General features: G+C 37.5%; 1 protein-coding gene across 1 annotated transcript in view; it reads right to left on the bottom strand.

Moving 5' to 3' along the window:
• LOC126354368 (rac GTPase-activating protein 1) overlaps positions 1 to 5,298 on the bottom strand; it is a 139,127-nt gene extending 133,829 nt beyond the window's left edge. Inside the window, exons 1-2 of the mRNA XM_050003951.1 lie at positions 4,850 to 5,298; positions 4,563 to 4,765 (exon numbers count right to left, since the gene is read on the bottom strand). Of these exons, the coding sequence (XP_049859908.1) occupies positions 4,563 to 4,765; positions 4,850 to 4,955 (309 nt within the window). The 5' untranslated portion in view covers positions 4,956 to 5,298. The remainder of the gene's footprint in view (positions 1 to 4,562; positions 4,766 to 4,849) is intronic.
• Positions 5,299 to 23,538: the final 18,240 nt, after the last annotated feature.

Here is a 23,538-nt window from a genome sequence, read left to right as displayed (position 1 = left end):
TCTTTTTGCTGTGGCGGAATCTTCTCATGAAATTTCAGTCACTAACTTTTTCTTCCAAATGCGAAAGATTTTTTCTGACGTCAACCTACATGGGGAGAAATGATCATCATACTAAAATCAGGGAAATTACAGCTCACACAGAAAGACATAGGTGTTCATTTTTCCATCCGCTGTTCAAGATTGTGATAACACAGAATTTCTGTGAAGGTGGTTTGATGAACCCTCTGCCAGGCACGTGAGTGATTTGCAGAGTAGATCAGTTTGTATAGACGGATGCACATGGGCAGAACCACCATAACAAGACTCCAGCTGCCTCTTAGTGAATTCTGTGAATACCTGGTCAAGATGGTTGATGATCTGCAGCAACATCATTACACAACCAAAATGCAATCTTCAAAATTACAATACTGCATGGAAAATACAGCCCATTCTGATATCCTAGTAATTCCAGACTTGACAGAAAATTATAGTTTCTTGATACAAGGCAAGTTGCAGGACGTTAGTGCGATAATTCTCAGGCAACCCAGCATCCATTTGCAGTACGCTAAAGTTCTGTAAAATAACTGAGCACGTGCTGTACACACAGGTGCTGACTCCATGGGGCCTGTGCCCCCTCAAAAATTCATTTCAGGAGGGGGTAGATTATTAGTTACATCATCATTTGTAAAATCACAAAATTATATTGGAATTTTTTATTTTCCTTGTTTGAGGATAATTGCCTTTTAAAATACATTCAGTAACGAGTTAAAACAAATAATTATTACAGTAGTAAGCAGGTTAACTGAAAACAAGTGGTGTGAATTATGATAGTGTTACGGTGCTATGGACACACTTAGAATTTGTCCCAGTGCTCGAACTTACAGGGAAAGTCTGGCGCCGGCAGGCCAGTACTCTGGCCGCAGTGACATCAAAAGAAATGCAGCCGAAGCACCTGGAACCCTCCACCTCGCGTCGCCTTGACACTTCAACACATTACAATGCCGCGGCTATATAAAACCCACCCTGCTGTTGCAGTCATTCAGTGTGGATAGTTTCGTTCAGTGGATGCTGTAGATGTGTGTAGTGTTCCCACTTTAGCGTCTATTGGACTATTTTATATGACTATATTTTATTCGTTTACTTTAGTCTCTCTAGTGTATTGTGAATTAAGTTTGCAATGGATAAATTTGTTACCAAAAAGGTGTGCTTGGAAGTAGTTGATACTGCAAGTCAACCTCCAACAATTATTGTGTCCTCAATTGCTTTGTTATCTTCAGACGAGAACCATTCAGAGCCGGAACCTGGACAATCCGGTAAAGGAAAACTGTTTCAGAAGTCTTGGTTGATCAAATATACATGGCTAGAATATGATGCATCTACCAAAAAAGTGACTGAACAACTTGGTTGTTCTTCATTCCCCCTGAGATGTTTTGGGCGAATTGGATATCTGACCAGTCATCAACGACTCCATATTCAGCAATCTAGTCAGACAGTCGACATTTGCACCTTTCTAAAGACGCTCTAGCCCTAATAATGACATTTAGAGCAATCTTGAAAATCTTTATAAAATAGAGAATTAAATACATACATAATTTTCAATTTCAAAATATTAGTAGTAGTTTAGTACCATATTACTGTGTTAGTTATTTTCGAATATTTTTAGGGTGTAAGAACCAATTTAACCCCACTATTTACATACATTTTGAATGAAAGTGTTAGGAATACTGTATTAACTTAATCAACTGTATTAAAGCATTAACTTTGCGATATTGTTTTTATTTAATGAACCGTGAGCCTAATTCAAAGTAAGCCTAAATTAACTATTTCACTTATTCCAAGTGCTGTTACTGTGTGACAGCAATACTTTATGTTTTATTCTTTTAATTGTAGTTTAGTATTTAAATGAATATAATGTCAGTCTTTTCAGAGCTATGTATTTATTGCCCTGTAATAATCTCCAAGACTGATTACTACTGTAAATTAAATTTGCTTTTACAAAAATACTGTGCGTGTACATTTTTTTTTTTTTTCAAAGACAAATAAATGTAGGCTTGCCGAGTTATCGAGTTTTCGGGGTTCTAATGTTGGTCATGTGACTAAAATGCTTTACAAAAACATTAAACTCACTATTTTTCCATCTAAAATTTAGAAAAATGCAGCTTAATACTACAAATGCGCATGTACTTCTAAGACATTTTGTCAACAATGTCAAACTGCAGCTTGCAGACAGGCAGTTTATTTATTTAAATTATACTTCAGTGATGGTGCTGTGACACACACATCCTCACAGACCCGATTTACAATCAAGAAAATTTTGGGATTGAAGCAGAATGGCACATTTTTGCTTCAAGCCATGTGAAAAGTCCCTGTAATGATATTGGTGGAACTGTAAAATGCCTAATCAGAAGAGCTATTATCATACAATTACATCTTGACACCTGAAGATCTGTAAACATTGGTATTCCACAAAATATGGACTACTAATAGGTTCTTTGTCTCTTCAAAGGCATTCAATCTTATGAAGATTTCTTGCAACAGAGGCACAGTACAGCAAGCAACACAGGTACAGTACAGCAAGCAGTTCCAAATTACTGCTACTAACACTATTCTAATGAAGATTTTCCACAGATGTAAATGGGACAACTGTTGCTCAGCTTATGAAAATGTTTCATCTGAACAACTGCAGGTTGAGCAGCAGGCCTATGTGGCTTTCAAATATATAGGACATTTCCAGCTTTCACATGAACTGGAACGTGATGTGATTCAGCACGAGAGACACAGTTGATGTCAATTCCTTTTGTGACTTAGTATCAAAGATTGTGTTTGGGCCTCTTCCTCCAACATTATATGCACAGTTGTATGAATTTAACAACAAATGCTATGAAAAGATTTGATTTCTTACCTGTAAGTGTACTGCATTTTTTTGATCAGGATGTAAAGGAAAACAATGTTATATCCAAGATGGAAGAGCATTTGAATTACAATTTCTTTCTTTCTATTTGAATTAGTAAATGATACTGTTCTTTGCAGTATTTTGCTGTCTATATATACTGCTATATGCTTAAAAAATTATTATATTTCTATCATTACTGCTTGCATCTCATTATACTTCACTGTTTTTTTTTTTCCTTGCTACAACAGAATAAGGATGATACACCACACTTGGGCATCCAACCTGCCTCCTAATTCATTACACTGAAAAGACTATCAACAATGCAACACTGCATAAGCATCAATCTCTGTATTTGTTTACAGTTCTAAATTACAGGTTAACCACATATTGCAGGAACAATTTTTCAAGGAATACGCATGGTTTTCGACTATCAATTCCCAGCAGTGTTGGATGTAAATGGTATCTGTAAATTATTTGCCAATGAGTAAAGTAAGTTGAGTGTTGTTCTTTGCACCGAAGATTGCTGTCATCAGATATGTAAACATTTCTGTATGAAATCTAGTGGATATCATTGTTTGTGACAACATTCCCGAAACAGAAATGCAGAACAATAACATTATTTACTGAGCTATATTATTTTGGAGTGTACGCTGTGGTCACAGAGTGTTCTGTAGAGTACCCTGGGGCCACATTAGGATGCAAAGTAAAAGCTTACATTGCATCATGTGATGTCATGAGAATAACTGATGCTTGTAATTGATTTTGTTTTACACAGATTGTCCTTAGGCAAATCATTATGTTCACCATTTGAATTATTAAAGTCAAAGTAGATTGATGGTACTGGCAAAATCAATATCTTCACAATTCTTGGGCTGTACAAAATTGCAAATGTTTACACTGCATCGTAATTTAACCAAACATGTAAAACAGTAAAGTAATTTTTTTTATAGTGACAGTGTTGGAAATGCCTGATGCCATGAATACAATCCTCATTAGTAACAAACCACATCAACAAAGATAAAGAGGAACATACCTGTTGCCACTGCACGATATTTGACAAAAATAAATCATTAATCGCAATTAGGTCTATAACTTTCTTAGAAGACCAATGGTCAGTGAAAATTTATTTCAATCTTTCCGTATCACCACAGTAAATAATGGCAGCAGCAAAGAGTATGAGCATGAACGTTATCTTGGACTACACAAGAAGAGGAACATCATATTTTAGAAAGTGTTAGTGACACCACTTGTGACAGGTACACAGTTCTGCTTTCAGGTCAGGGCAGTATACTGATGAAATCATTATTTATAGAACACAGACGTCTTCGCAGAACTGCATCACTCAACACCCAAAGTGCAAGTACAATTATCTCCTTACTCTTGTAATACATTAGCTCTAGATGAACATTATGTTAGTAGATATCAAAAAAGTAAACAGATAATGCAATTAGGTTCTTATAGTTGGTGAAACTTCATATTCCAAAGGCTTTATCATACCCTCACAAAAACTGACACACACATCGCAGCTAGACTAGAACGGGGATTGGGGGGAGGGGCGAAGTGGCGGTCCACTACCACATTCAGCTCAGAAAGTACGAAGGGGGTGTAGGAGGGGGTGTTAACTACCAGTATACCACACGGGTGCAGGAGAAGGATGGCAGCTGGCAAAGACAACAATGTAACACCTTACCAATGAGTCCCGCTCTTCTTCCGCTTGGCGTCGCTTTTTCTTTTCCATGTCAACAATTCGGCGTGCCATGTTCAAATTCATTTCCAGGTTCTCCTTCACTGCGTTCAGCTTTTCCAATTCTAGGCGAAGACGTTTGCATTCTTGTTCCGATGCCACCCATCGCTTCCGACATTCTTCTTGGTTTAATACAAACTTGATAAACTCTGAAAACAAAATGACACTTCGTTCAACCCTCGAAGAAAAGACATCATACACGTGTCCTCAGGCGTACACTGCATGAAAACTACCTGGCTCACAGCCTCCTCCCGTTATCACATTAGTGCACCTTATTAAATCATCATATTGAGCAACAAGTGACGCAGCCATACCGCTAGCTAATCCACAAACAACCATCTAACGACGCAACAATTTTAAATTTCAACCGCCATCAGAGAGTATGTTACAAAGCAAAGAGTATTGCTGCGCTGGCCCTTCAGGTAGATGGATCGATACGTAAGTTAGTTCAAGGTCCATAGATCTTTCGTACGACAACCCGTAGTTACATGGAACCAGTCCTTTACATTACGTAACAAATTAATTTGTAAATATGCCTACATGTTGGCCATTATTTACAAGCGTATTTTTTTCATTATACAGATGTAAATTAGTACTCCTCTTAACAGGAACACTTCTACGAAACAGAAAGAGTTCTCAAGGAGCAACTTTTACACCTTGTTTGTAAATTCTACTTTGGTGTCTGGCAGACATATTATATTACTATGTAACTTCTCAAAGCTTTCGAACGCAGCATTATGCACACATGTTTTCAAGGCAACCCTAATGTGGAATAATGAACTCATTTTTTTCTGTTATTGCAGTTACGTAGTTTGTTGTTCCTTTTGGACTGCAGTGGATTATTTACCATAAACTTCATAAAGGCATAAATATTCTGTGACGTAGCAGTCTGGATGGCCAATACCTTACACAGATGTCTAAAAAATGACGAGTCATCCGGGAAAATAAATCCAAAAGACAATAACAAATGAAAATGCGTAAAATACTTCAACTTACTGATTATTCTCTCCCCAAGATTTTCAGTGGTTCTGAGTATAAATGTGCCTGATGTAAGTTGTTTTAGGAGTCCCAAAATGTTCTCTTTCCGATTAAATTCTCATCAGTGGGGACACCTAAGACATTTGAAGTTTCCACCCTATTTACTTCCACCCCATGTGTTACACACACAATTGGTGTAGTGCCCTCACATGTGCAGAACTGAATATGTTGTGTCTTTTTAAAACTGCAGTTGAAACCATTTGCAGACAACCAGTCAATGATACTTTTAATTGATCACAATATTAGGGCCATCTGCAAAAAGAACTAATTCTCCTTCTTCTATGTTAGATGGTATGTGGATTATATATAATCAGAATTATGTCTCTGGACTGTATTATTTGAATTACTAAGTACAATTTTATACATTCTTTTGTTTATATATGACTTTATGTGTTTGTTGGCTATATGATCAATCACACAAAAATATATAATTAAACGTATTAAACAGGTCGAAGAAAATACCAAACTGTGATTTCCTGGGGATATTATTGTTTTGTAAGGTGTGATACTATTCTAGAAAACATCACCTTCTCAAAAATGTGGAAAATGACGCCAGTGGTGGAACAAGTCGGTAGCTATTGACAGCTCTCTAATGTGTCTTATATTTTTCTCTCTAAAATGGCATATTTCAGATGCAGACTAGTCTGAAAATGTTTATTCATATGGAACTTGAAACGCCATATGTACCTGCAGTGGATATCTGATTATGGATAAACTCTGAAACATGTCAAATGAGCAATGGAGTCATTCCTTATCTGATATTTGACTTTTACCATTGTGTCCCACTCAGCCCAAATGCAGAGCTATTGACTGTTTTAATTCCAAATTTGATGTCAGATGGCAAATACAAAAAGAAATATTTTTGCATGTGACATAATTACATATTAACAATTTTTGTTTTTTCTTTTCCTTTAGTTGTACATTGAAACTTTACTTCTTGCCAAAGTTCACTGTTGTAGATCAATGGGAGTACTTCTTAGGCTATGATGAGTAAATTTGTGAGAATCAAAACTTGTGACAAATTCTTCAATTAAAACAATACCAGTCATGAAAGCCTACATTGTTTGATGCGACATAATTGGCCATATCTCTTTATTGCATTGACTTAGAAGCTAACATTTATTATACCGCCAAGGGACCATAGATTGTGGAAAATAATTTGATGCTAAATCACAGTAAGGCTCAGTTTTTACAGTTTCTAACTCACAATTCAACAAGAACTGATATTTTGATCAGACAGAATGGGCATATTATAAGCGAGACAGAACAGTTCCAGTTCTAGGCGTTAGGATAGATAGTAAGTTGTTGTGGAAAGTCAATGTTTAGGATCTTGTTCAGAACCTAAGTGTTGCTTTATTAAGCATTAGAACAGTATCTGAAACAAGTGACAGTTCAAAACGAAAAGTAGTCAACTTTTTGGGTAATTCTTCTTATTCAAAAAGGGCATTTTTGGCTCAAAAACGGGCTTTTCGAACTATATGTGGTGTAAGTTCGAGAACTTCTTGTCGATCATGATTCAATAGTCGGAGAATTCTGACATTGCCCTCACAGTATATATTTCCTTTAATATTGTTTGGTGTTAGCAATATTAGCTTATTCCCAAGTGTTAGCAGCTTTCACTCAGTTAATACTTGGCCGAAGTCAAATCTGCATGTGGAATGCACTTCCTTGGCTCTTGTGCAGAAAGGAGTGCACTATTCTGCTGCATCCATTTTCAGTAAGCTACCACAAGAACTCAAAAATCTTAACAGTAGCCCAAACGCTTTTAAATCCTAACTGAAGAGTTTCCTCGTGGCTCGCTCCTTCTATTCTGTCAAGGAGCTCCTGGAAGAGCTGAAAATTTAAGCAAATTCCAGTGTTACATTGTTGATTTTCTTTATTTAAACTTACGAATTGTTGCCTGGACACGTTTCTTGTATTTCATTTTATCTGTTTCTGCTATCGTTTTATAATTTCATGTATTGACTCGTTCCATGACCATGGAGACTTCTCCTAAATTTGGTCCCACAGAACAATAAATAAGTAAATAAAACATTTGTGTTCCTGAGAAAAAGAGGTCTTAATAGACAGATGAACACGCGAATAGTCAGATAAGAAATGACAAAAAAAAATTCTTGTGCTACATTTGCAAATTAATGTATTCGAATTCTTTTCCTTTTGTTGTACTGTTACACCTTCGTTTTTTCCAAATTTCGTGCTTCTAGGCTGACAGAAAGTATCCCAAAAGTTCTGATGAGTCACTTCAGGAGTATTAAAATTTGTGACCTAAATGGCCATATCTTCGTCTTGCATTGACTTAAAAGCTACAGTTTCTTACATTTCCACGGCACCATAGCCCTCACTTAGTACTTGACATAAACTTGATATGACTACTCCTACCTCAGAAAAAGGGTTTTTATCAGTTGTACAGACAGACAGACAGACAGAGAGATTGCAAAGTGATCCCAAAATGATTTTCTTTTACCAGTTGAGGCACAGAACGCTAAAACGTATTTCATTCATTCATTCATTCATTCATTAAATAACATACATTAAGAACTTCATTCATTCATTAAGTAATGTGCTTTTAAGTAATATTTAACTTTAGCTTGAAGACAAACATACCCTAATAAACAGGAACTTAACTGAGAACAAATTTCTTGATTATTTAAAATATGTCTTTGCAACTAGCAAAAAATACGAATTTATTTTACACCACATATTTTGATTCATTCATTTAAAACATAGTCAGTGGTCTGGGATAGAAAATGTTTAAAATTTGGTTCGATTCTAGATGTTTTTATACTCACAAAAGGCATGATGAAACCCCATCCTGTCATCAAGTTTGTAAAGAGTGTATTGATAGGAAACATCATACTTCTGTTAATGTAATTCAACTTTTTTGTTTTCATGATTACCAGGGGTGTTATCACATAACATGAAGTGCTCACACCTTTATATAATTGATGTGAACATAGTAACAACAAAATTAAATGTAACCACAAACTCTCTTAAAACAGATGTTTTTATTATATGTTTAGCCAATTCACATACATTATTTGACTTGTAGCTTGATAATCTTGTAATACTCATAAAAGAAAGGGGTTGAAATGTGCTTTTCTAGAAGTAAAATGTATAATGCACAAAACAGACTACCTCAACTTGAGTCTTATGACATTCTCGAACAATCATCCTTTCACTTGTTAGTTGTGATATCCAGTGAATTGTGATAATTGGTGATGAGGGACGACGTGTGGCGCCACTAAGTTGAAACCATCTTATCTTTTAACACCGATTCACACTTTCCAAAAAGAAAGGAAGCACCAAAGTATATCCTTAATTATTTCGAATGGAGACACTCGCAACCCATTAGTGGAACAGATCATCAAAGCCAGTTTTCTCTGGAATAAAATATGATTAAGCCATATCACCAGAAAAGAAAGGGAAAAACAGAGAAAAAAATAAAGTTCAGTTGAACAGAATCTAACAGTCCTTAGGCTTTAAATTAAGAAACAAGACGTGATATGTTGGGAAGACACCCTTCACTAAAGCACAATGAGACATTTTATCTACTTCTACATCACTCTTTTGCAGTTCACGCTTAAGTACCTGTTATCAAATTGTTTGAACTACCTTCAGACTATGTCTTTACCACTCCATTCAATAACAGCTCATGGAGAAAATGAACACCTAAAACTTTCTGTACGACCTCTGATTTATTTTACTGTGATGATCATTTCTCCTTATGTAGGAGACAATAAAATATTTTCACATTCAGGGGAGAAACCTAGTGATTGAAATTTCGTGAAAAGATCTCGCCACAACACAAAATTCCTGTGTTTCAATGATTGCCAACCCAACTCGCTTATCATACCCATGATTCTTTCTCCCTTGTTTCACAGTGATTCAAAGCGAGTTTCCTTCTGTGGATTTTTTCTATGTCGTCCATCAGCCCTGTATGGTAAGGATCTCTTATTGGATAGAAATACTCTAGCAGTGGGTGAATAAGCATATTGTAAGCCGCCACTTTAGTAGACCTGTTGCACCTCCTAAGTTAGTAAATACTTTTTCCTACTATCGTGATATAATATGGCCAGTAAACAAGATTATACCAAAATTACCAGTAGAACAAAAATGCACAGCAAAAGTTATTTCGATCTCCAGAAAAAAGATAAAAATGGTGCACTGGATGTATAGGACTAGAAATAATGCAAACTTTTAAGTATATTACTGAAATTTTAAATAATGTGCCAAATTCTGCAAGCACCCGAACAACTAGATGTAAAACCTTACGTAAGAACTGTCAACAATAAACGCGAGGCTTGCTGGAAGATTATCAACAGGAATCATACACAATCAGACTCATAGGAACACAGTAAAAACATTTAACATTCAGCAAAAATAAGAAATCTATAACTGGAATGAACGATGTTGTAAATCACTTACTGATCATTTTTCCACACTAGACTAAAGAGTAAGAGAAAAAACAAATACTAAATGCAACGACACATGGAAATCATCCATTAGTGACCACAACAAAACTATGGCAGTGTTTACACTGACAAGAAGGAACATTACAGATAATAGAAAAACTGAAAGAAACAAACTGCTATGGAACTGGTGGAACAGCTTGTATATAAAACAAAACTCTGCATGCAGAAATTCAGGAGGCCTCATATAAAAACTAATCAATGAAACATTATTGGAAGAAATTTTTTCAAACTGCTTGAAGGTTGTGTTGACAAAACCAGTACATGAAAAGACGAATGAATACAAGCCAGAAAATTATAGACTCATAGCTCCACTTCCAGTCACGTCAAAAATATTTGAATGAGCTTAAATATTGTCACTTACAGCAGTCGAAGATAAGACATTAACGAGTAAGAAACAGTTTCGCTTCCAGAAATGTACCATAATGCAGCCATAGATCTCACTGAGAATGTCATAACCAACTTCGACTGTTCAAGTAAATGCGTAGGAATATTTATGGGTCTAACAGAGGTATTTGATTGTAGATCACGAAATACTATTAGAAATATTAGGACTGTGTGTTACAAGTGGAAATGCAGGAGTTTGAATTCTATCATACATGACAAAATGGAGCCAGCATATAGAAAATACAAAAACGCCACAGGAGACAATAAGATCTGAAAGGAGAATTTTACACTTCTCTTTCCAACAGGAATCCAGTTTGGCTCATTGCTTTTCACTTTATACACAAATCACGTCTCAGATTTTGTTAACATTGGGAATATAGTTATTCATGCAGATGACATAAGGGTAAAGACAGAGTATCTAGAAATAAAAATCAACTTTGAGTACAATACCAGTAATATTGTCTGAAGTTTTACTGAATTAAATGTACATCATGTTGTAACTAAAATACTTTGTCTAAATTTGAGGCTGTCACGATAAATGCACCATCATTTGTATAGGTGAGTTGGTACAGAAAACTCAAAATATACAAAATTTCTTGGAACAATATTACATTTTGGAAAGAAAATGTCCTGAGTCACTGCAATAAGTTTAATATTCTTTATGGCAGCTGTTTCAGCTTTATTAACATTCTCCAGTAACGCATAGTTTGATGTGATGTCCGTATTGCATCTATAGTAAACTGTCATTATCTAATTCATAGAGATTATGTGGCATGTAGTAATTATAAATGTATGGAAAACATTTTGAAACTTCTCTGATAGTTTTGTAAGTAGGCTGTTTAGGTTTTCTTATTGGTAACGCCGCTTAGCGCTCGGTATGAAAAATCACTGGCTGTGCTGTGCGCAGTCTGTGTTTAGTTTGCATTGTTGTCTGCCATTGTAGTGTTGAGCAGCGGCAGCTGGATGCTAACAGCGCGTAGCGTTGCGCAGTTGGAACCGAGCCGCCAGCAGTGGTGGATGTGAGGAGAGAAATGGCGGAGTTTGGTAATTTGTAAGACTGGATGTCATGAACTACCATACATATTTTGACTATGTAAGAATTGGTGTCATGAACTGCTATATATATTATGACTAGTGAGGTAAATACATTGTTTGTTCTGTATTAAAATCTTTCATTTGCTAACTATGCCTATCAGTAGTTAGTGCCTTCAGTAGTTTGAATCTTTTATTTAGCTGGCAGTAGTGGCGCTGGCTGTATTGCAGTAGCTTGAGTAACGAAGATTTTTGTGAGGTAAGTGATTTGTGAAACGTATAGGTTATTGTTAGTCAGGGCCATTCTTTGGTAGGGATTTTTGGAAGTCAGATTGCGTTGCGCTAAAAACATTGTGTGTCAGTTTAAGCACAGTCGTGTAGAATTTTTCTAAGGGGACGTTTCAGTTTGCTTACTATAAAATACGATTTGACATTTATTTCACAGTTCATTTACTGTGATTCTTGGAAGCATTATTGTACATAATCATAATGTGACAAATATCAATTGTTAAGTAATATATACTTATCAGTAACACCATATCACCTGTTCCATGAATGTATTTTGTCTGCAGATCCAGTTCCAACAAAAAAGTAAATGTTCATGTTGGTGGTGGGGCAGTGGGATCATCTACTAATGTTGGAGGTTAACACATTCTCATTGGGCTCAATCATGTTGTAGCTGTGGATTCCATGAATTTGGTCTTCTTTATAGTTATTTTATTATCTGTTTTGCCTCATGACACATTGTAAAGGTTTCATAACGACTTGGATATTTTTCCTATTTCTTCCACAACTAATGTCTCATACCCGATAGTGAAACTGTTGTAGGTTTTACATAAATAGATAAAGAAAGAACTTAGCTTCTGTGCAGGTAAGAACATAAATTAATCAAACAATTTTCAGTAAATGAAATTTTTTAGAGTGAACCTGGCAGTTCTGTTGAAGGACAAAATATAATTGTATTTCATTTCGTTTGGTACTTTGAGAAAAAGACAACATTTAGCATAAAAGGTATTACATACATCCTTCTAAATATTGTTTACTTTGTGTGAGTGAACATACACTACTGGCCATTAAAATTGCTACACCACGAAGATGACGTTTTACAGACGCGAAATTTAACCGACAGGAAGAAGATGCTGTGATATGCAAATGATTAGCTTTTCAGAGCATTCACACAATGATGGCGCCGGTGACGACTACTACAACGTGCTGACATGAGGAAAGTTCCCAACCGATTTGACCAGCGTTGCCTGGTGAAACGTTGTTGTGATGGCTCGTGTAAGGAGGAAAAATGCGTACCATCACGTTTCTGACTTTGATAAAGGTCGGATTGTAGCCTAACGCGATTGCGGTTTATCGTATCGCGACATTGCTGCTCGCGTTGGTCGAGATCCAATGACTGTTAGCAGAATATGGAATCGGTAGGTTCAGGAGGGTAATATGGAATGCCGTGCTGGATGCCAACGGCCTCGTATCACTAGCAGTCGAGATGACAGGCATATTATCCGCATGGCTATAAAGGATCGTGCAGCCACGACTCGATCCCTGAGTCAACAGATGGGGACGTTTGCAAGACAACAAGCATCTGCACGAACAGTTCGGCGACGTTTGCAGCAGCATGGACTATCAGCTCGGAGACCATGGCTGCGATTACCCTTCACGCTGCATCACAGACAGGAGGGCTTGCGATGGTGTACTCAACGACGAAGGTGGGTGCACGAATGGCAAAATGTAATTTTTTCGGATGAATCGAGGTTTTCTTTACAGCATCATGATAGTCGCATCCGTGTTTGTCGACATTGCAGTGAACGCAAATTGCAAGCGTGTATTTATCATCGCCATACTGGAATATCACCCAACGTGATGGTATGGGGTGCTATTGGTTATACATCTTGGTCACCTCTTGTTTGCATTGACAGCACTTTGAACAGTGGACATTACATTTCAGATGTGTTACGACCCATGGCTCTATCCTTCATTCTGTCTCTGCAAAACCCTACATTTCAGCAGGATACTGCATGACCGCATGTTACAGGTCCTGTACGGGCCTTTCTGGATACAGAAAATGTTCGACTGCTGCCCTGGCCAGCACATTCTCCAGATCTCTCACTAATTGAAAACGTCTTTTCAATGGTGGCGGAGCAACTGGCTCATCACAATACGCCAGTCACTACTCTTGATGAACTGTGGTATCATGTTGAAGCTGCATGGGCAGCTGTGCCTGTACACGCCATCCAAACTCTGTTTGACTCAATGCCCAGGCGTTCAAGGCCGTTATTATGGCCAGAGGTGGTTGTTCTGGGTATTGATTTCTCAGAATCTATGCACTCAAATTGCATGAAAATGTAATCACATGTCAGTTCTAGTTTAATATATTTGTCCAATGAATACCCATTTATCATCTGCATTTCTTCTAATTGTAGCAATTTTAATGGCCAGTAGTGTATTTCCTCTATGAAATAAATGTTGATGTTCTGAAGCTATGTGAAGAACACCCATAATGAATGTTGCTTTTGTATGGTTGGTAATTCTTAAATGCTGATACTACATTCAGCCCTTTTCTATCACGAATGGCGGCTCATAACCTAGCTGTCTGTGACAGGCATAAACTGATAATGGGATTCTTCTATTGACCACCAGACCAACGACTGATGTAACTGAAAACTCTCTAGAAAATCTCATTTCATTGGTACATAGGTTCCTCAGTCATACCGTAATCATCAAAGGAAATTTTATCCACCCAGCTGTCAATTGGATAATTACAGTTTTGTTGGTGGTGGTCATGACAAGACCTCCAATGAAACATTGTTGAATATCTTCCTGAAAACAGGCTAGAACAGATAAATCAGAATCCCTTTCATGATGGAAATACATTGGATCTAATGACAACAAAGAGATCTGACCTCTTTGAGAGTGCCCACATTGAAAATGGTATCAGTGACTACAAGGCCTCTGTAGCAATAATGATTAGCAAAGCACATAGGGTAACAAAAAAAGTATACACCTTTATATGTGCTTTAAACTACATAAAAAGGCTTAGTGTTATATTTCAGTTAGGATCTTGAAACTTTAGATCAGACTGGAGTGTGCAGAGAACTATAGTCCAAGTTTAAAAATATAGTTGAGCAAGCACTGAACAGATAAGTAAGTACCCAGTATAACAGTTCATAATGGGTACTCAAGGATATACAATCACTGTAACAGAACTTTTAAAGAAACAGAGACTACTGCATACTAGTTACAAAACAAAGCAGAGTGATGAGAGACAATGAAAATCTCATAAATTCATTTTGTGAAATTGTACAGGAGAAGTGAAAAGGCGACATAAAAAGAAAAATAACGTGACAGAGGTAAACTTCCTACAAATGTAACTATGCAGTAGAAATCTAGTTATTGACAGACTGGAGAAATCAATGATCTTTCAAATCTCTCTTTGATAATGGAGTTTCAGGCTACTGGAATTACGAGGTTTTCACAGACAGATGGAGTTGTGAGGTTTCCATAGAGAGATGCGGAATGAAACGTATTTGCCTGTCAAGGGAGTAATGCATGAGGCTTTTAATGACTACCATAGCAGAATATTGTCAAATGATCTTTCACAAAAACTAAAGAAATTATAGTCATATGTAAAGGTTGTTAGTGGCACTAAAGTTAGTGCCTAGTCACTCACAGAAAAGACAAAAACTGAAACTGAGTGAGGCAAAGCAAATGCAGGAATGCTTTACTCAGTTCCTTCACAAAGGAAAACCCAAGACCACTGCTCCAATTTAATTACTGTACTGCTGCAAAGAAAGGTGGACTACAGATTAGTGTCAGTGGTGTTGAGAAACAGCTGAAATAGTTAAAAAGAACAAAACTTCAGGGCCTGATTGAATCAGAATCAGATTATGTTTTGTGGCTGAGTTAGTGCCTCTTTTAACCATAAAATGGCGATGAGCCTTCGAACAAAAATTGTTCTCAGTACCTGGAAGGAAGCACATCCATTTGTTTTAGGATCTTAGAACATATTATGAGCTCAGATTTAATGAGGTATTTTGAACAGAATTACATCTATACCAACCAACATGGATTCATGAAATATCGAACTTGTGAAATATAACTTGTGTGATTCTCCCATGACATCCAAAAAGCCATGGATCAAGGCACCCAGATAGATACAGTGTTTCTTGACTTCAAAAAGGTATTTCACTCATTATCATACATAAACTAATATCGAAAGTGAAATCATATAAGGTATTAATCGAGATCTGTGACACAACATATTATCTTGGATGATGAGACATCCGTAATTGTAGCAGTAACTACAGGTGAGCTCACAAGAAGTGATTTCAGATCCTTGATGTTCACTTGGTATGTTAATAAATTTGCAAACAATGTTAATAGAAATATCAGACACACACACACACACACACACACACACACACACACACACACACACACACACATATATATATATATATATATATATATATATATATATATGTGTGTGTGTGTGTGTGTGTGTGTGTGTGTGTGTGTGTGTGTGTGTGTGTGTGTGTGTGTCTGATATTTCTATTAACATTGTTTGCAAATTTATTAACATACCAAGTGAACATCAAGGATCTGAAATATATATATATATATATATATATATATATATATATATATATATATATATATATATATATATGTGTGTGTGTGTGTGTGTGTGTGTGTGTGTGTGTGTGTGTGTGTGTGTGTGCGCGTGTGTGTATGAATTACTGACTGATATGGCATGACTGGTATGGCCAACATGGTTGGGTGGCATGGTATGCTGACTGGCATGGCTGCCTTGGTAGGATGGCATAGCTAGCTGGCGTGGCTAGCTGGCATGGCTGGATTGCCTGGTGTGACTGACTGGCTGGCTGGCATGACTGGCATTGCTGACATTACTGGTTCTTGTGGCTGGCCTATATGGTTGACATGCCTGTGGCATAGCTGACCAGTGTGTCTGGCAGGCATGTCTCCCTTTGTGGAATGGCTGGCATGACTGGAATTGGGGACAACACTGCTCACTTTTAGCATTGGGACTGAAAAGTTTACAGAGTATATGGAGGTATTGCTGCATGTTGTGCAATTCTCAGAATTTATGAAAAGAAAAAAACACCATGCAATAATTGATATTTTGTGGCAAATGACAAAGTGATGGAACTTTGTTTCTGTCAGGGAGAAAGCTGCTTATGAAACAGTATCACAAGGTGCACCTGTAATCAGTGTAGTACTGGCTAACTATGTACATGTACACTGTGGATTAATTCACAGGGGATGTGTCAGCAGGTACAGGAAAATTGATCTCAGTTAGTGTTGGTTCAGACTTATTGAGAGACATCTGGTGCATGGTAGAACCACTGGCATGCAGAAAGACTTAAATAAGTTGCATTGTGTGGTGCATAGGAGCACAGTAGACATTATGTATATAAATGGAGGATTTGAGGCTCCTGTGCCTTTAGACAATTTTGGTATGGGCGAAGTGAGTCTGACAAATGGCCTAGTGGTTGCCTATTTGAATGTCAACAGGTTGGGTAATGACCACAGCCACAACCTTATCATTACCATTTATGCTCTGAATTATAAAATCAAATAGTTGCAGGGAAAATATTGGGAAGACATGGAAGCTTTATTCCTTAGATTCACAGATTTGTTTAAGCCAGTGGTTCTGTTACCAGTGACACCAGTCACACAGCATAGGATACCAACAGGAAGCAATGGTGTGGTATATAAGGAACCATATGAAGTCCCAAATCAATTACAAAACCTAATGAAGGAACTCATTGATTAGCAAATGAAACTTTATGTGCCAGAGACCTCTCCAAGTCCCAAACATCTGTAATGAATGTATGCAGGCTGAAGCAAAGAATGAAAACTTGAACCAAGACTGGGATTCGAAGAAGGTCTTCAGCTCACTAGGCAGAGTTGCTAACCACTATGCCTCCCTGGGAAAATAGCTTTGCACAACTGGAATACTTTAGCATGCCTCCTTCCTCAGCATAAATTGCCCTTCATGCCTCAGTCCACTTGGTATCACTCCTAAACTCAAACAACATTTCACAGGCTCTCCAACTATATTGGAATAGCACCTCAGCATCGAACGAGACGGAGGGTTCTGCCTGAGAGCCAGGCATAGATGCTTTATTCAAATGAAACTCTGTGGTTCCATAGACCTTTCCAAATCTCAAACATCTACGATGTATACATACAGACTAAAGTGACATATGATAATTTGTAAAGTGGCTGGGATTAGAACTTGGACTGACGCAGATGTGCTAACCACTACACCACCATGCCACAGTGGCTTTGCACGACTGTAACAACTACCCTAGCATCGAGACTGTCATTCACAGCTCAGCCCATTTGGTGTCCCCCCCCCCCCCAAAAACGTGAATAGCACTTCAGCACGTGGCTGTGTTTCAGGCAGGATACCCTGTTTCATTTGATGCTGTGGTGTTATTTCAATACTGTTGGGTGGCCTTTATGGTTCTGTTTGATTTTAGAGGGAATACCCAGTGGGCTGAGATGTGAATGGGTTCAAAAATGGTTCAAATGGCTCTGAGCACTATGAGACGTAACATCTGTGGTCATCAGTCCCCCTAGAACTTAGAACTACTTAAACCTAACTAACCTAAGGACATCACACACATCCATGCCCTAGGCAGGATTCAAACCTGCGACTGTAGCAGTTGCGCGGTTCCGGACTACACGCCGAGAACCGCGAGACCACAGCGGCCGGCGATGTGAATGGGAATTTGGGCCAAAGAGGGTCTTGTGCTACAGTAATTCCATCCAATTTTACAAAGCCATTGTTCCACACTTTCCGGGGTGGTAATAGTTAGGACATGTTTCTAGTGAGTGGGAGATCTGGATCTGAATCCCAATCTTGGTACAAATGTTCATTTGTCACTTCAGCCGGCATATGTACATAATTGAGGATAGTGATAGTCCCTAGAGTGCAGAAGTTATTATTGTGCTCACAAAATCATCAGATGGTGCCAAAAAAAGATTCTGTTACTATTATCACTTCTTAAATGAAAAAAGTGTCACTGAAGTGTATCTCATCCCGAACTTCATGGAGACACTCGACAATCAGGGTCAATGTAAATATTTTTCGACTATTGATTTGAAGAGTGGCTGCCATCAGCTTGAAGCAGTTCCAGAAAACCGGCCAAATACAGTTTTTACCACATTATAGGGACATTAACAGTATAGTTGAATGCTGTTTGGACTAAAATATCCAGTGGCTAGACCTAAGAGGCTCTTTGATGGAGTGCTTCGTGGCTTGAAACCTAAAAATGCTTGTTGTAAAATGATGACATAATCGCATTTTCAAACAAAGTGTAAGAACATGTGAAACGGTTGCAAGAAATCTTTTAATGACTACGGGCAGCTTGCTTAACATTCAGTATCAATAAGAGCTGTTTCACTCAAACAAAAGTAAACCATCTAGGGCATGTAAATAGCCAGGGACGAGTAAACACTGAGCCACATTTGAGATCAGCTGTTAGCGATTTTGTGCCAACACAAACTACAAAACAATTACAATCATTTTTAGCTCTGTAATTATTATTGAAAATTTCTAAGAAATTTTGCAGGAATTGTCGAGCACTTGCATCAAACCTCGAGTGTTTGCACCGATTTTTGTAACACGAGTGGGCGCACAGCACATTTAAAGAATAGTTGTCTTCATGTTACCAAGGTAAACATGAGTGAGCAAAATCACAGATTAACCTTAGTTTAATTAAACAAAGATAAAATAAACTCACTTTATAGGAGCTAAATCTCAGTTTAATTAAAAAATAATGAAATAACCTTTAATATTATCAGTCTGATGCCGTGTAGAAGTAATGACACACTCTAAGCATTGAACAGCGCTGTTGAATCAGATTCCAACCAATCATTTATTCGATTACTAAGTATCTCATACACAGCTGCCTCATTGAGAGACTGTGTCGCTAGCTCAGAATCTTGGTTATTCTTTTGTGTGGATCGTACATTTTTCCTCAACCAGCATGCAATTTATTTTATATTATTGCTGCTCAGTTCGATGTATGACAGCATAAATTATCATTGGGTTAGCTGAAGCAATAATGAAGGAATAGGTATGGGCCCACAGTTGTAAAGCAAAAAGGGAACGTTACAAGACAATGTTATTTGCGGTTGGCTCATTTCATACAGAGGTGCGCCCGCTCAAGGGTTAAGAAAAAGGAGTAAAGTTCGAGTGGTCAGTGGAGTGTTAAGTCGCATTGGAGAGGTGTACATCTTATCCTGCTACGCAAGCAATATGGCTGGTGGGTGTGTCTCGAGCCAAATCGTGGATAATAATGAACGTGAAGTGGATTATGCATCGAGACCATTGAATAAAGAAGAAAGCAATTATTCAACAACAGAAAAAGATATGTTGGCTGTTATTTATGGTGTTATCTACTTTAGCTGTTATTGTTCAAGGGCAAACATTTAAGAGAGTGCCTGATCATCTTTCCATTATGTGGCTATTGGGTTTGAAAAACCCTCCAGTAGATTAACACGATGGACATTGAAATAAAGCAAGTTCACTTATGAGATAGAGCATAAACCTGGGAATATGCACACTAACGCAGACACATTAAGTAGGAAAACTGAGCTCTGTAAGCACTAGACAATAGTTTGCCAGAAAGGTGGAAAGCAGAAGCAACAGACACAAGTCGTCAGGCTTCCCATCCACAGCAACAATTTTTGATACATGATGATTTCCTGTGCACAAATGCAAAGTGTGCACCATGTGTGGTGGTTCCTGCATTATTTTGAAATGAATTGTTGCAACAGGTTCATAATCACTTGATAGCAGATCATGAAGGACATAAATGACAGATAAATGTGTAGCAGGAAAGCTGTTGTGGATAACCAGAAAAAGAAGATGTGACTAGTACATGACAGATTGTATGTCATGTGGGCAAAGAGCAGATTTAAATCACTTATGTGTACCATTTCAGAGATTAGCATAAGCGACAACACCTTGTGAAATACTTTCTTTAGATATTCTTGGACATTTCAATAGGATAGCACCTGGTAACAAGTATATTCTAACGGTAATAGATCCTTTTTTCTGGTTCAAAGCAATTGTGATAATTCTGGACTGTGAGCAAGCACAACAGTAAACACATTGGTTACGGCTTAGATACTAAAGTTTGGTGTTCCCGATTCTATAATTGCAGATCCGGATATAAATATTATGCCAGACCTCCTGAAGATGTTCTGTCACATGATCCTATATGAAAACTTTGTACTATTCCTTTCTGTCCACAAGCTCACAAATGTACTGAATGAATTCACTGGACAGTTTCAAGGGTTTTAAGGTACCCTCTATGAACCATGGACCTTGCCATTGGCAGGGTAACTTGCATGCTACAGTGACACAGATAAACATACTTTAGGTGCAATCACAATGGAGGGGTATCTGTTGACAGGCCAGACAAACATGTGGTTCCAGAAGAGGGGCACAAACCTTTTCAGTAGTTGCAGGGACAACAATCTGGATGATCGACAGATCTGGTATTGTAACAAGAACCAGAACAGCCTTAATATGCTGGTATTGCAAACAGCCAAAAGCAAGGAGAAACTACAGAAGTAACTTTTCACGACAGAATGCAGCTCTTCTGTATGGTTGAATGATGATGGCATTCTCTTGGGTAAAATATTCCTGAGGTAAAATAATCCCTCATTCCTATATCCAGGTGGGAATTCCTCAGGAGGTTGTTCAAGAGAAACAAAACTGGTGTTCTATGAGCTGGAATGTGGAATGTTAGATCACTTAATTGCGTAGGTAGGTTAGAAAATTTAAAATGGGGAATGGATAGGATGAAGTTAGATATAGTGAAAATTAATGAAGTTTGGTGGCAGGACATCTGGTTAGGAGAATAGAGGCTCATAAATCCAAAATCAAACAGGGGTAATGTGGGAGTGTGTTGAATAACTAGTACGAAAATAAGAATTTGGGTAAGCTACTATGAACAGCATAATGAACATATTATCATAATCAGGCTAGACACAAAGCCAACAACCACCACAGTAATACAAGTTTATGTGCCAACTAACTCCACAGATGATGAAGTGATTGAAGAAATGTATAGTGAGATAAAAAATATTCAGATAGTTATGGGAGATGAAAATTTAATTGTGATGGGTGACTGGAATTTGACATTAGGAAAAGGAAGAGAAGGAAAACTTTTAGTTGAATATGCACTGGGGGCAAGGAATGAAAAAGGAAACTGCATGCTATATTTTTGCACAGAGTATAATTTAATCATCGCTTACACTTGGTTTAGAAATCATGAAAGAAGGTTGTATATGTGGAAGAGACCTGGAGACACTGGTAGATTTCAGATTGATTATATAATGGTAAAACGTAAATATTTTAAATCGTAAGACATTTCAGGGGCAGATGTGGACTCTGACCACAATTTATTGGTTATGAACTGTAGATTAAAGCTAAAGATATTGGGAAAAAGTAAGAAATTAATTAAATGTTGCCTGGACAAATTGAAAGAACCAGAAACTGTTGAGAGTTTCAGAGCGAACAGTAGGCACAAGTGAGTACAGCAGGGGAAAGGAATGTGACAGAATACGAATGGGCAGCTTTGAGAGATGAAGTAATGAATGCAGACGAGGATCAAATGGATAAAGATGTAAGGCCTAGCAAAAATCCTTGGATGACACAGGAGACATCGAATTTAAATGATGAAAAGGGGATATATAAAAATGCACCAAATGAAGCAGTTGAAAGGGAATACAAACGCCTAAAAATCAAGATAGAAGAGAGATCCAGCTGTGTGAACATTAGGAACTCAGATAGAAAATTAGTCCTAAGCAAAAAAGGAAAAGCCGGAAGTAGTATAGACAGTGTCTGTACAAAGGAGATGAAGGCAGTATTATAGAAATAGAAGAGAACATAAATAAAGATGAGATGGGAGATATGATACTGCAAGAAGAATTTAATGAAGCACTGGAAGACCTAAGTCGAAACAAGGCACCAGGAATAAACGATGTTGTGCCAGAACTACTGATAGCCTTAGGAGAGCTAGCATTGGAAAACCCCTTCCATCTGGTGTGTAAGATGTATGAGAAAGATGAAATATCCTCAGATATCAAGAAGAATGTAATAATTACAGATCCAAATAAAGCAGATGCTGACAGGTGTGTACACTACTGAGCTGTCAGTTTAATAAGTCACAGTTGTAAAATACGAACACAAAATTCTTTACAGAAGAATGGAAAAACTGGTGGAAGTCGATCTTTGGGAAGATAAGTTGGATTTCGGAGAAATCCAGTAACACGAAAGACAATAATGACCCTACGGCGTATCTTAGAAGATAGGTTAAGGAAAGGCAAACCCACGATTATAGCGTTTGTAGGCTTTAGCAAAGCTAGATTACTCTCTTTGAAATTTTGTTGTTGTTGTGGTCTTCAGTGCAGAGACTGTTTTGATGTGTCTCACCACGCTACTCTATCCTGTGAAAGCTTCTTCATCTCCTAGTAACTACTGCACCCTACATCCTTCTGAATGTGCTTAGTGTATTCTAAAATTGTCCCTCACTTGCACAGCTGCTCGTGATGATGCATTGTATTTCTTTTTTATATTGTCTTGTGCTGTATTTGGTGTATTTCGTTATACATCTTAGAAAAATGCTACCTCTGGCTCATTAATTGATTCAAGATCATGGATGATGTTGTGTAATAAACTTATAGCTTTAACAATATGTACTGCATTTTCCACACTAGATTCGATAGGTTTATGCAAAATTCTAAATTTAGGTGTTATAGAACCAAATGAACATTCTACCACCATTCTTCCCCAAGATTAGTTGCATATCTCTTTACCATCACCTGCAGTTCATGTGCTTTCAGGAAAAGGCCTCATTAAATATTCCATTAGTGAAAATGTTGTATCACATAGAAAAACATACAGACACTTGACACTGGATCCTGGCAAAAATTCTTCTTCAGGT

The sequence above is a fragment of the Schistocerca gregaria genome, chromosome 3 (genome assembly GCF_023897955.1).
Source record: "Schistocerca gregaria isolate iqSchGreg1 chromosome 3, iqSchGreg1.2, whole genome shotgun sequence".
NCBI classification, from domain to species: domain Eukaryota; kingdom Metazoa; phylum Arthropoda; class Insecta; order Orthoptera; family Acrididae; genus Schistocerca; species Schistocerca gregaria.
The sequence above is the reverse complement of the archived record's forward strand: the minus strand, read 5'-3'. Positions and strand labels throughout refer to the sequence as shown.